Raw genomic sequence first — 12,969 nt, 5'->3', positions numbered from 1 at the left:
CCAATCTAAAGAACCCCCCCCCCCCACAGGTACCCTCAGCTTCCAGGTAATCACATTTCATCCATTGGCATGACCATAATTGCTTAGCCATTACTTCAACGTCCTTGCTGATCTTTGTTTCTTGAAAGCAGTAAACTCTTCACCATTGTTCTCTTTTTTTGGTCGTTTAACCCCCTTACATTCCATGTCAATAGATGAACTTTCATTTAAAAGTTAAACTCAAATTCCTCCCCCTACTTCTGCTACCTTCCACTTCTTCATTAAAGCTAGATTTTAAATTTTTCAATTCATTTTTCCCAATTCCTCAGCTCTTTGGAGTAGACATTGCCTTTCCAGGCCCCTTATTATCTAACAGTGATTCTCTCATCAATCTTCATTAACAAGGCTGTGGTTTCTTTTTCAAAGCCTCTTGAGAAATTGGAAGTTGGATATTGACTGGATCAGCATCATGAATCTGTTGTATCTGCAAGTTTTGTTCCGTCTCTTGCGTGGCATTGGCTGTTTTGGTTTCAGATTCTTTTCCTTCCTTGACACGGAGTCTTTCTAATAATACAATTCATGCATGTCTCCGTGAGCTAGATTAACTTGAATATAGAACATCTTGCATCAGTCCACACGTTTGTCAGCATGTAAACACTATAAATATGCATGGAAGAACTATAGCCATTTGAGGGAGAAACTGACATATCTGTTACATGCTGGCAAGACATACTAGAGTAGTTTTAGTTTACTTAAGACAGTACTTGAAAGAATTCTTAGGTTAAGCTTATCATATCAAATTTAATCACATGTTGCAGGTCATTAGCAAAGTGACATTTTGCATAACTGATGAGATTCATCTAAAATGCAATAGTGTCTAGTACTGAAATAGGGACGACCAGTAGCTTTACAAGATCAAAAAAGGAATCCGTTCGTAAGAAGGATGTGGAACAGTTTGTTGATATAGAAAAATATCAGTTGATAAAATGTAAATCACATCAATAGTATCCTCATACCTGGAAAGCAGATACTTGAATATACAATACAGCTGGACTTATGAATCTGTCCTCCAATATACAAGAAGAAACATCCCATGGATTCACCTGTGAAGGTGGTGAATGGGTGACTCGAGGTTTTATCGCACTAAAACCATCGAGACGAAAACCTGCCAGCATAGGTGAAACTGGGGGTAGAAACTGTTCTAAAACAAGGTCGCTGTCAGTTAACCTCTCAACCTCAATTGGAACCTGGAAAGGGAATGGATTAGAATTATATTTTTCTTTATTATTCAGGAGTTTGACAAAATTTAAATGGTAAAAATTGCAAGAGAGTTGCAAGTTTGCTTCACCTTAAATCTGTTTAGTGGAGGACCTTTATCCAACAAATTGCTTGTATTAATCTGGTCAGAGCCTTGACTTGGTGCCCCTACATCTTTCCTCAATGGGCTTCCAACCACCAAGATTCTTTTAGCATGAAGACATGGGTCACTTTCAACTGGTCCTCCAAATGAAGCACGCCTTACAGGCTCTGCGAATGGGTTCTCCTCTACGGACAAATGACTAAAGTCTTTCTCGAAATCTACAGAGCTCGAGCCAACTTTTTGTAGACGCAACGTTATCCAAATAATGCGGCATCGAACAGGATTACGGAAAGAAAATTTTACATGTCTAGGCACTTCAGAAGACTTCTCTTGTCCACAAAGCTCAGAGGAAGAGGTGATCATAGATCTCATATCCCATTTCCCCACACATGATCTTTCTTCCTTGTGTATTTTACTGCTAGCCCAAATCTGAACCTGCACAGACAGAATAAGTTTCCGTTCTTAAAGCATTAATACAGTGGTGTAGGGAATGAGAAACCACATCAATTATACAATGGGAAGATAAATTGCATGAACAAGAAACAAATTGCTAGGCCTCTCTGTCATAGGCAAGTTGGTAAGCCTACAGGTAAATAACAAGTTATTTAAAGCATGAATTCAGCAACACAAGAGAAATGTCAAACCACATCAATTACATGATGAAAGAGAAATCATATCAACAAGAAGCAAGTCTCTAGGAATCTGCCATACACACAAGTTTCATGTCTATGGTCAATCTAGGGTCATTTAAACTTACAGGTATGTGGTAAATTAATAAAACAACGAGCTTAACAGATAGTAGTTCCTGCTGCTGTTTCAGGCGAGTGTAGCTACTAGACAAAAACATTTAACATTGCTCTTCTCAGGGAAAAACAAAGCAATCACAGGAAACAGAATGTGAAATATCTTATTGATACTTATGAGTTATGTCTCACCATAAAATTCAAAAAATAAAAAACTTTCGCTGATCACAAGGATAGGCAAATCATGTAATGAATAACCAAAGGGGTCATACAATATTACATGCAATTTTGGTTAGACAAGTTAACATACATACCATTTTTCTTCCCAGCAAAAGGAAGAAAAAAAACTATCATTGCTTTTGGAAGTCAATCTATGAGATAACACTAGATAATAAACTATAAGAAATTGCACGACAGCAAGAAATTTAATCAGGTCCAAACTGTCTTGGCTTTTCCATATTTGAATATGACACAAAACCTGCTAGAGCTAAAAATCTTGTTAAGTGAGGAGTAAACTTACAACAGGAGTGTCTGCCATCGAGTAGCCACAAGGACTAACTAGAAGAACAACACCACAAACATCAGATAAATCACCAAGGACAATGACAAATTCAACAGAGGAAGCACTGGGGGGAGCTCTCCAAAATGAATCTTGTGCTCCAGAATTCAATGGAGCAAGCAACGACATGAATGGTGCAGATCCTGCTGCAGTTTCAACCTAAAAAAGGAGAAGGATCAAATCTACGTTTTTTTAAGCCCATCAAATATTTCAGTATCAATGCTAAGACCAACGAGAAGGATATGTCCCAACATTCAACTTCATACTTCATGGGAGTAAAAATGAAATCACATTTGGTTCCTGAACTTGTAATTGATCGTACTTTAAACTTATGGTGGATCAAACTTATATTTGATTGTAATAGATCAAACATATTTCAGGAACCAAATGTTTTTTGCCAACAACTTGATAAAGGTCTATAGTTGAATTTGGTAAGATCTATGTTTCAAGTGCTTATATCATTCAAAATAAAAATATGCCAAAGAAAATATTTCACTAGATCAAGGATAGGGTGTGAAAGAGCGCTCAATTGAAAGTAGAATCAGGAGAGAATTAATCAAAATATTTAATGAAGACACATGCTGTCATCTATGGCCTTACATTTCTTATTCCAGTATTTTTCATCACTTGCTTACATTTTTTTTTATGACAAGGGAAACCCACAGCCGCTACCCTTTGGGTGCGCACAGGGTAAAACCTCCGCTCCTATGCAATAGCTCGCAAACCACATAGGAGAGGTAACCCGCACTAGGATAGTATTTCTAGAGGTTAATTCTCAGGATATAAAAACATTACCAAATTTTTTTTTCTACTTTTCGAGAACAAGAAAAAAAATGATGAATCATGTAACTCGGAGTTTGGACAATTTTTTATTGAAGTTAAGAAAAAGTATTTGAAATTTAAGTTCAAAAGAGCATCTGGAATTGAAGTTGTGTCTAGGCATGACTTCCACTTGGAAAAAATTAAGTTTTGTGGGTGAAAACCATTATTTCACTTGAAATATTCCTCAAACCAGTTTTTCAACTTCAAGTTTTTTTATTCAAGTTGAAATAATGGACCAAATACTAGAACAAACATTGATTTGCAAATAACATTTCAAGTTGAAGTTTAAAGAATGAAATATAATTGTTTAAAAACAAATGATAAGCAAGTATTTGGACAAACATTATTTGCAAAACAATGTTCTATCATTTTGACTATTTTTTCAACGTCAACTGGAAATAGAGAATTTGAAGTTGAAAAACTTGATTGGTAGGTACTTCAAGTGAAATAATAGTTATAGCTCATGATTTCAACTACTATTTTTCAACTTCAACTTAAAATACTCTTTTTTTCGACTTTAGCTAAATATTGTCCGAATGGGGATTTTATTGGCATTGTTTGCAACATAAATACAGCCTAAATCAACAGAAAGTTGTTGGTTAAGTTGATCTTTGCCAACTTGAAAGCCACTTAGATGGTGTCTTTGGGAACCTTCATCACACAAATCTCCAACTAAATATAAGCTAGATTTTGAAATCCAAGGACCCTTCTTATTCTTTCATATCATCTAGCACTAACCCCAGTAGGAACAAGAAAGTTATTAGATACAATACATTTTATAAAGTCGAGTGAAGAAACCATGATGTGAGTTTCTGTTGAAGATTTAGTTGTTAACCTTAAGGATCTAATCCAATAGGCTTCTATATGGAATTCGGAAATAGTCTCTTCCCTCCCTTCAACTTTATTGTTATAATCTATCCAGATCCACCAAGTAATCTTAGGCCCTGTTACTGGCTACCTAATTCTTTTTCTCCATTCATCCATCTAATACTATCAACTCTTATTGCCATCTCAGAACAAGCCACAAAATAGCTTAGAGACCTCCACTCTTCCTTTGTGAAATTTCAGGCACGGGAATCTGGTTTTCTCATCAGGACAGAAATAGAGAACTGACTTCTTAAAACTTTAATAAAGTATGGTCGGCAAGAATGGCACAATGTTTGAGTTAAAACCTAGGTATTCCGTATTCCATCAAATCAAGGTTCACCTAGTTATTGCATAGTCAGTTGCAGATGGTGCTAGATGGAGAAAATAATTCTTTCAACAGAAATTAGTAAACAGGCAAATTAAGTAGTAGCCTTTTGCGTTCAAGATAATCCAGTTTTACACCAACCATGAGATGCTGTGTCACTCACATTTGATTTCCACAGATTTGTGAAAACGTGGAAAAGATTAAATTACTCCTCTTGCATAAAGTTTTAGAAAAACTAAAACAAGAAAAGGTTTTCTAAGAATATATATATATAGCTAATATAATTGGGATTAGGATAGGTACAAAATATTACCGGGTGCAAAAAGCTTGCAAAAGGAAATTCAGCAAGTGATTCCTCTCCATTAAACAATTCCGGATATGCAGTTGGTGTGGATTGACAATCCCCCGAAGTAAATTTGATCACATGGTCTACAGCTTTTTGAGCAGCACTATCTGCACATGCTTTTCTCCTCTGGCCAACCAAAACCCTGATGTTGTCCAAGGTTAAAGCCTCAAGCACAACATCAATGCAGCAGGCTTTGCAAATGACACCATCAAGTGTCATGGAATGATTTGAGGATAAATCAACTGAGTTTACATAGATTGCTCCCCCCTGGCTGCTCACACCATTGTAGCTGGGAACCTCCTTTGAGTTAAACATAGCAAGTAAAAGAGCTCCTTTCCCTGCACAACAAACTTTACAAACCTTTCTCTCACATTCAGAACACACAAAAGAGGTCTGTGCAGCAGCTGAAGTTGATGATACAGAAGGCACATTCAATACAGGTCCATCTTCATAATGAACTTGACATGCCCCACCAATACATCTTTCTCCGATTCCTGCTATATTCCAGAAATCTACAGCGCTATCATCGGCAATCTCAAGACCAACGGAAGCAGTAATTTTATCCTCAAGAGAAGCCTGTCCAAGCAAAGCAAGGACATTTGCTACCCTGCAGAATCCTCCCATACGAGAATTGTCAAGTAGTAGATTTGGATTTATACTAGCAGGGTCAACACCAATTGACAACAATGCCCTATCCCTTTCAGCAGCAGAGAGGTTCAGGCGAAAGCGTTCAATTTCAAGTTTCATAGCTGCCATGTAGCTTATCTTTCTCTCCTGCATAGTTAAATGATAACAATACGGGTGTAAATAGATCACAAATCTTCTGCAGCTGTATCAGAGTTGGAGTACCACAAATAAACATGCACATAAAATGGAAGTTCTACTTCTACAAGTGTAACAGCCCCAAAGGGACTAGTAATAATAAGTAATAACAAACTGGAGTTTCATACACAAATTATTAATAACATAGGACGGATGATCATGATAATCATCTTTTGAGAAGCACTTACAGGGAAATGATGAAAGATGTTGAGTTCCCACATCAGTTGTGGGATGGGTATTTGGTCTCCTCGTATGGTCTTGCGTAATCCTTCCCTCACGAGTTACCTTTTGAGGTTAAGTTATCCCCAAGGTTCATTTTTTTAACATGGTCCCATCCCAATTCATTTTTTACTTGATATTGGGTTCTCGTCTTCTATTGTCCACACCGCAAAAGGGAGGAGATGTTGAGTCTCACAGCTGTGAGGATGAGGAAAATTGGACTCCTTGTATGGTGGCAATACTTATTGTTGAGCTAGTTTTGGGGGTTGAGTTAGGCCAAAGGTCTATTTCTTTATCATGGTATCTATGGTATCAAGGCAGGATCCATGCCAATTTTTGGTTTCCCCATATTGGGTCCCTATATTAAAATATTGTACACGCTCTAGATATCCAATCTTAGCGTGCGACAGGGTGTTGAGGCCCACATCTATTATTAAAGGGAAGAGGTGGTCTCTTTATATGGTCTAGGGCGACCCTCCTCTCATGAGCTAGCTTTTGGAGTAGAGTTAATCCCAAGGTCCATTTCTTCGATACCAACGTCAGGCCCATCCCAATTCATTGGTTGCCCGATTGGGGGCTCACCTTATATTATACACACTCCAGATGTCTATCCTGGGCGTGCAGAGAAGGGTAGAGTTCCCACATCAATTGTGGGATGGGCATTTGGTTTCCTTCTAGTCTTGGGTAATCCTCCTCTCATGTGCTAGATTTTGGGGTTAAGCTAAGCCCAAGATTTATTTCTTTAACAAAAGACAAGTACCTTACAGACAGTTGGGAACTTTAGAAATCCAATGGTTTTGTTGTTTAGAGCTTCATGATTGTTACTTTTCATCACATTGTAGCTGCTGGACAATCACACACTCGTCTTGCAAATTTATGCTCTTGATAGAATCCATGAGTGGCCACCTTGCAACCCCTTCTCGAGATATCTGGGCCTTATATTTCCTTTTAGTTATTTTAAGGTTCTTTAGTTAAACTTTTATCTACTTATGGGTTTTCATTTCAGTCCTGATTTCAAAAAATTTGATGTTGGGTCAATTACAGTATGTTCTGGTCAAGTTCCATAATTTTCCCATTTTTGGGACTAAGGAAAAGTTCACATTAAAATAGTCACTTAAATGCTCTTTTAAATTATACACCCTTTGTGTCATTTTATATGAGTCTGTTGGAAACAGCCTCTACCTCCATGAGGTAGTGGTAGGGTCTACGCACTCTACCCTCTCCAAACCCCACTTAGTATTACTTCACTGGGTATGTTGTTTAATTTTATATGACAGTATTTCCTTTTAAGAACATTTCAAAAAGAAAGACACATTTCTATATTTGAAAATAGTTTAACTTTAAACTTCTCATATAATTGTTAACAAGACATTTACACAAATAATTATGATATCTTTACGACCACACAAATGTAATGGCATATTTAAGACCACAACTTTCAGACTCTTCATTTCTACCTTAAACTATATGCCGAATCAATCTCTGTCATACAAGTTGAAATGGAAAAGCATTAATTCATGTCTCTCGGACTCTCCAAAAATGTCACTACGCTTGTGTTGGATCCTCCAAAAATACACTACTTTTTGGAGAATCCGACGCACACCATCGATATTATTGAAGAGTTTGACAAACATAGGCATAAATTAATAAATTATTTAAAATGAGTATTTACTCTAGTGTTTTTTCATTTTCTCCGTTCTAAAGGTTCCCATTACAATTCAATAGCTCTTGTTCCATCAAGACACAAGCAAGTGGAAAACATATTATTAGAATCCTTGTGTATATTAGAAATTTGTGCAGATATAGTAGGTAGCTTAATTTACTCTTATTGTAATCAAGTGTAGCGTGAGTAGGAAACTTCGTTGGAAACAACACGTGAAGGGTCTTCTACAGGAGTTTAGGTTTGTTCACCAGAGGCTGATCTACCTTGTGGTGGTGTTGGTTTTGCACAACACCAACAGAAAAGAATGTTGGCACAAATAGTGTTGTGGTCATACGAAGAAGTTGCATAGTGACTATATTTTTCTTCCCAAGTCACTAGTATGTTGTGCAGACGAAAGATTCTATCAAGAAAATTCTACTACCACGTGGAAAAAAAGAGAAGAAGAGATATCACAACTTGATTATCACCTGAAGCCCTTGAGGTTTAAATAACTGAGTATATGCCCTAATAAAAGAAAGAAAATCAAACCATAACTACATTATATAATTACAGGGGCAAATCAAGCTATAAACTTCCCCTGCCCCAATTTACGTAACACCCTTTCCATTTTAGTCCGTCCAAAAAAAATGCCATAGTTCCTTATTTGGCAACTATTTAATGGCACAATCCTATTTTACCCTTATTGGATCTCACTTTTTTTTTTGATAAAGGTAACATTTGTATATCAATCATCAGCTCAAAGCTGGTATCCAAAAATTTACATCATATCCTCCCTCCACACTTGTGTGTCGGGCATAAACAAAAGATAAAGAAAAGAAGAAAAAAGAAAACTTTCCCTAGATCCTCCTTCATCTTTAGAAGGACCCTAGAATGTCTACAATAGCCACAGGGTCATCTATATACTATGAACTACACCAATAGCAAAAAGTGATAATGCAGTTCATTTTAATCTTGTGCAGAAGGCTGCTCTTGTTATCAAAATTCCTAGAATTCCTTTCTTTCCATATGGTCCACCAATAACAGCTGGGACAATTTTCCATCTACTCTTGTCTGTGCTGCCACTGCCCTCCATATTCCAGCTTTCTAGAGCCAGTCCTGTTCTCCCTGGAACAGTCCAACTTATACCTCTGAAGCTAGTAAACAAATTCCATAGCAGGCCAACCACTTTACAATGTAAGAACAGATGATTAATTGTCTCTGCAACCTGCTCATAAAAACAACATCGTGGGCACATTTGTATTCCCCTCTTCATAAGATTCTCTTGTGTAAGTACAGCCTCTTTCACCACCAACCAAGTAAAGTCAACTAAAAGTAATCACTTAAGTCATTTTAATAAGGGAATTTGGTAAGCTTAATAAAGCCTAAAACTTTGTTACCAGCCAAATGTTGTCACATAAATATTGAGACAGAGGGAGTACTTATTTTACACCATTCTAGAATATTTACGAGATTCTAACAATTCGGGTTCAAGATTCATTTATCTTTACATGGTAGTGTCAAGCCAATCCCTGATGTTGAGATAACCTTTGGGTTTAGTTAGGTTTAAGGTCTATTTTTTAACATAGTATTATAACCAAACGATCCTCTCTCAATTTTGTGAGAAAGAGAGCTAGACCCACTCCTTATTCTTGGTCTACCCAACCCATGTCTATATATCCAGTTTTGGCCATGGCTGCTATTGAGTATCCACACTGGTTGAAGGAGTGTTTTGTTCCGTCTTTATTGAGACTGGGGAAATCTTCCACCTTATGAGCTAACTTCAAGTAAAATTAAGTTTGAGGTCCATTTTCTTAACAAGTTTCTAAATTCCTCCCATCAACTTAATAGATTCCAGTCATTCACCAGTATTGCTGAGAATATGTCTGAGGATATTGAAGAAATAAAACAGTTAGCTATTTTTAGGGTTTTTAAATTATGTTATTAGCGTCCTATGTGACTTGAATTTAGGAGTTAGTTCTTTTTATTTGTTATTTGAATTTTACTGATAAGTTAGTAACATATTTTTCTATTTTGTAGTTATGAATTATATCTATAAATGAATGTATGTCCCTTTAACAATATTGCAGTATTTTTTTCTCTCAAAGTCTTTCCCTTTTGTTTTCTTAATTTCTTTATTAAAAAACCAACAATTGGTATCTAGAGTCTTCTTCTTGAGGAACTTGTGAGTAGAAAAATAGATTCCGAAAATAGTTTTTCCACGAATGGCTCCTCCTATTTTTGATGGTGAGAATTATCAACTATGGGCTATGAGAATGGAAACCTACTTGGAGGCTCTTGATCTTTGGGAAGCCGTGAAAGAGGATTATGAAATTAATTCTCTGCCAAATAATCCCACCGTGGTCCAAACCAAGAGCCACAAGGAAAAGAAAACCATTAAGTTCAAAGCAAAAGCAACTTTGTTTGTTGCTGTTTCGACAATTGTTTTCACGAAAATCATGACTCTCACATCACCAAAAGAAATTTGGAATTATCTAAAGAAAGAATATGTTGGAGATGAAAGAATACGAGGAATGAAGGTATTAAATTTAATGAGGGGGAAAAACCACTTGGAATATCTAATATTAATCAAAACCTTTCTTTTTCATGCATATTTTCTAAAAGAAAGGCCAGGTTTCTTATACTGACCTATAAAAGATCTTTGTAACTTACTCTTAGTGGGACACTTTTCTTTTTAGTTCTGCAATGCTTAACATAAAAATGCTCTCAGACACGATTTTCGAGTTTAGCCAACTTTCAACATAAAGTTGTACTTTATCACACATTTGGGGGATTTTCCGGCAACCTTGGCCGGAATCTTATCAATGGGGGAAAACACCATCTTTTATAACGCAGGTTTCAAGTCTTATGAAATCACCAGATGTAAAGAAGGAGCAGAAACATGGTACGAGTGGACTGAACGTAGCAGGAATTTAGTGAGAAGAGAGAAGATTAGCATTAAAGTCCTGAGATGGCTGATTTCAGTATTTATTGAGGCATCGAAGGTCAAAGGGGACTCGGTCAAAAGATGGAAAGTAAAGGACTTGTACTCGAATTTCTTTTGCACCCTTAAATACAACGAAAAGGGCAGATATATCAGTTTTATTGCTATTCAAGGACAAAACAAAGCAGTCATCATTACACCGGAATCATCTTACAACACGGGTTGGGGAAACATCGCTCATAAAATAGCAAAATTCACCTATGAGCCTACAACAGAGCAGAAAACACAATTTAACAAAGGGAAGGCACTGGGAGTATCCTTTAAGGACGCAGTAAGGAACAATAGGTGGACGACAGAATCCACGAAGAAGTCGCACATACTGGTGGAAGGTGACCATCTAAAGGTGGTGAACGTAACACCAACATCGGAGACAGATCTCCTCAAGAGATGCATTGTCGGTAAATTCCAGACCACAACTCGAGATATACCAACCCTCAATGATGTAAGAAGGTGGGATTGCAACACTTGGAAGTCAGCCATAGGAGTCAGCGTCTTCGCTATAAACGACGGGCACTTCCTTTTCGAGCTACCCACAAAAGTTGCTGCAGAGCATGTCATGGCAGGAACATAGGTCTGGAAGAAGATGCATCTGAACCTAGAGTGGTGGAGCCCAATCACAGGTTGCTGGCCGGAAGCTATAGCAAGAGACTGGGTGTGGATAAGAGTGTTGGGTTTACCCCTAAACCTATGGTCCCATAAAGTCTTCAAGCTTATCGGAGACCAGTGTGGGGGTTTCATCGAAGCAGAGGAAGAAACGACCCTCAAAAATCACACGCACTGGGCACGCATCAAGGTGAAGGGTGATGGGAAGATGGTCCTGAAGGAGATTGAAATCACCAGTGAGGGTTTTGTGTATACAGTGCCGATCTGGTGTGAAGCACCGGTGACTTTCCGAAAGGAGGCGACGAGGAGAGAGGAACAACATTACGGACCGATGGGCAACAAGGGTTTCTTTCCCCCTTTAGTGTTAAAATCTGTGGAAGAGTCAGACCACCACGTGGGTACATCAACAGCTGGCAAAATTTTGAATTGGAGAACACGTGACTCTACACGTGAGGCAAACAGTAAAGGCAAAGGGCCTTTATCAGCTGTAGCAGGCCAGCTTGAGAGAAAGGAAAATTTGGGCCCAAATTTTTTAGGCCCAAAAAGGCAACAGCAGAAGAATAATGCAGCCCAAAGTCTTGACATAGTTAACATTGAGATACAAGCAAACCTATCTCGTATAACAACAAATAACAGATTTGAGGAATTGGGAAATCAAGACACGGGAGCTTCAAACAAGTCCAGCGGAGATCAGGAGGGAAGAAAAGCAACGGATAAAGATGCAGCTCAAATAAAAAATAAGCCTAGAGACAGTGAAAGGCTTTCTGAGCCTTTGCGTGATGAAATAGAAGCAAATTGCAGAATTCTAATGGAACAGGGTAGAGAAGGTGTCCTAATTCCTTTTGAATTGGGAGACGAGGGAAACAATCTCGAGTTTGTCGCAGACTTGAGTGATGATGACGATATGTCCATTATCCAAACAGAGGAAAGAACAGATCAGGAGATACAAACAGTGAGCGACATGCAATTGGAGCAGAAGGCAGATGGGGAAGGCACAATTGAAGATATCTTACCACTGAACTCTAATGAGCATGGAACTGATACATCAGCAGAGAATGAAATTTCTTCATGGGTCCAGGAAAACATAATCAGACTCAGTAAAGAATTTGGGGTACACTTCATTGGATGCGAAGAGGTGGCTTTGAACCTCTTTATGGCAATCGACACTAAAAGACACTATTAAAAAGGTGGGGGGAGTAATAGTTCCTATTACTCCAGTGGGAAAGGTCCCAAAGGAACTCAAGAATTTGGAACCAAAGAGTAATTTTGTGAGTTATGGTACAAGGAGTAGGGGGGGATGCTTTATAGATGATCTTAATGAAGGTTAAGATAGTCTCATGGAATGTAAGGGGCCTCAATGATCCAAGTAAGAGGCTGCAAATCAAAAACTTGATGAATACATGAAGGGCAGATGTGTATTGTTTCCAAGAGTCAAAAATCAATGGAGATATAAGCGGGATTGTAAAAGATTTGTGGGCAAATAGGAAGGTGAAATATGCACAACTAGAGGCACGGGGGACAAGAGGTGGTATCATTATCCTATGGGATAGTAGTATCTGGGAGGGAGAAGTATGTGAAGTAGGGGCTTACAACATCACTTGTAAGTTCACAGGGAAAGCACAAGATTTGGGATGGCATTTGTCAGGTGTCTATGCCCCAAATAGTAGACAAGAAAGAGAAG

At 37.9% G+C, this 12,969-nt stretch overlaps 1 protein-coding gene across 3 annotated transcripts in view; it reads right to left on the bottom strand.

Annotated features, from left to right (window-relative positions):
* Positions 1-12,969, bottom strand: part of LOC102597300 (probable phosphoinositide phosphatase SAC9) — a 44,201-nt gene that overhangs the window by 6,152 nt on the left and 25,080 nt on the right. For all 3 annotated transcript variants that reach the window (XM_006346638.2, XM_006346637.2, XM_015308408.1), the window contains exons 10-13: positions 4,969-5,775; positions 2,603-2,800; positions 1,328-1,774; positions 996-1,226 (exon numbers count right to left, since the gene is read on the bottom strand). In XM_006346638.2, coding sequence (XP_006346700.1) covers positions 996-1,226; positions 1,328-1,774; positions 2,603-2,800; positions 4,969-5,775 — 1,683 coding nt within the window. The remainder of the gene's footprint in view (positions 1-995; positions 1,227-1,327; positions 1,775-2,602; positions 2,801-4,968; positions 5,776-12,969) is intronic.

Source organism: Solanum tuberosum, unplaced genomic scaffold (assembly GCF_000226075.1).
Source record: "Solanum tuberosum cultivar DM 1-3 516 R44 unplaced genomic scaffold, SolTub_3.0 scf00081, whole genome shotgun sequence".
NCBI lineage: Eukaryota > Viridiplantae > Streptophyta > Magnoliopsida > Solanales > Solanaceae > Solanum > Solanum tuberosum.
The sequence above is the reverse complement of the archived record's forward strand: the minus strand, read 5'-3'. Positions and strand labels throughout refer to the sequence as shown.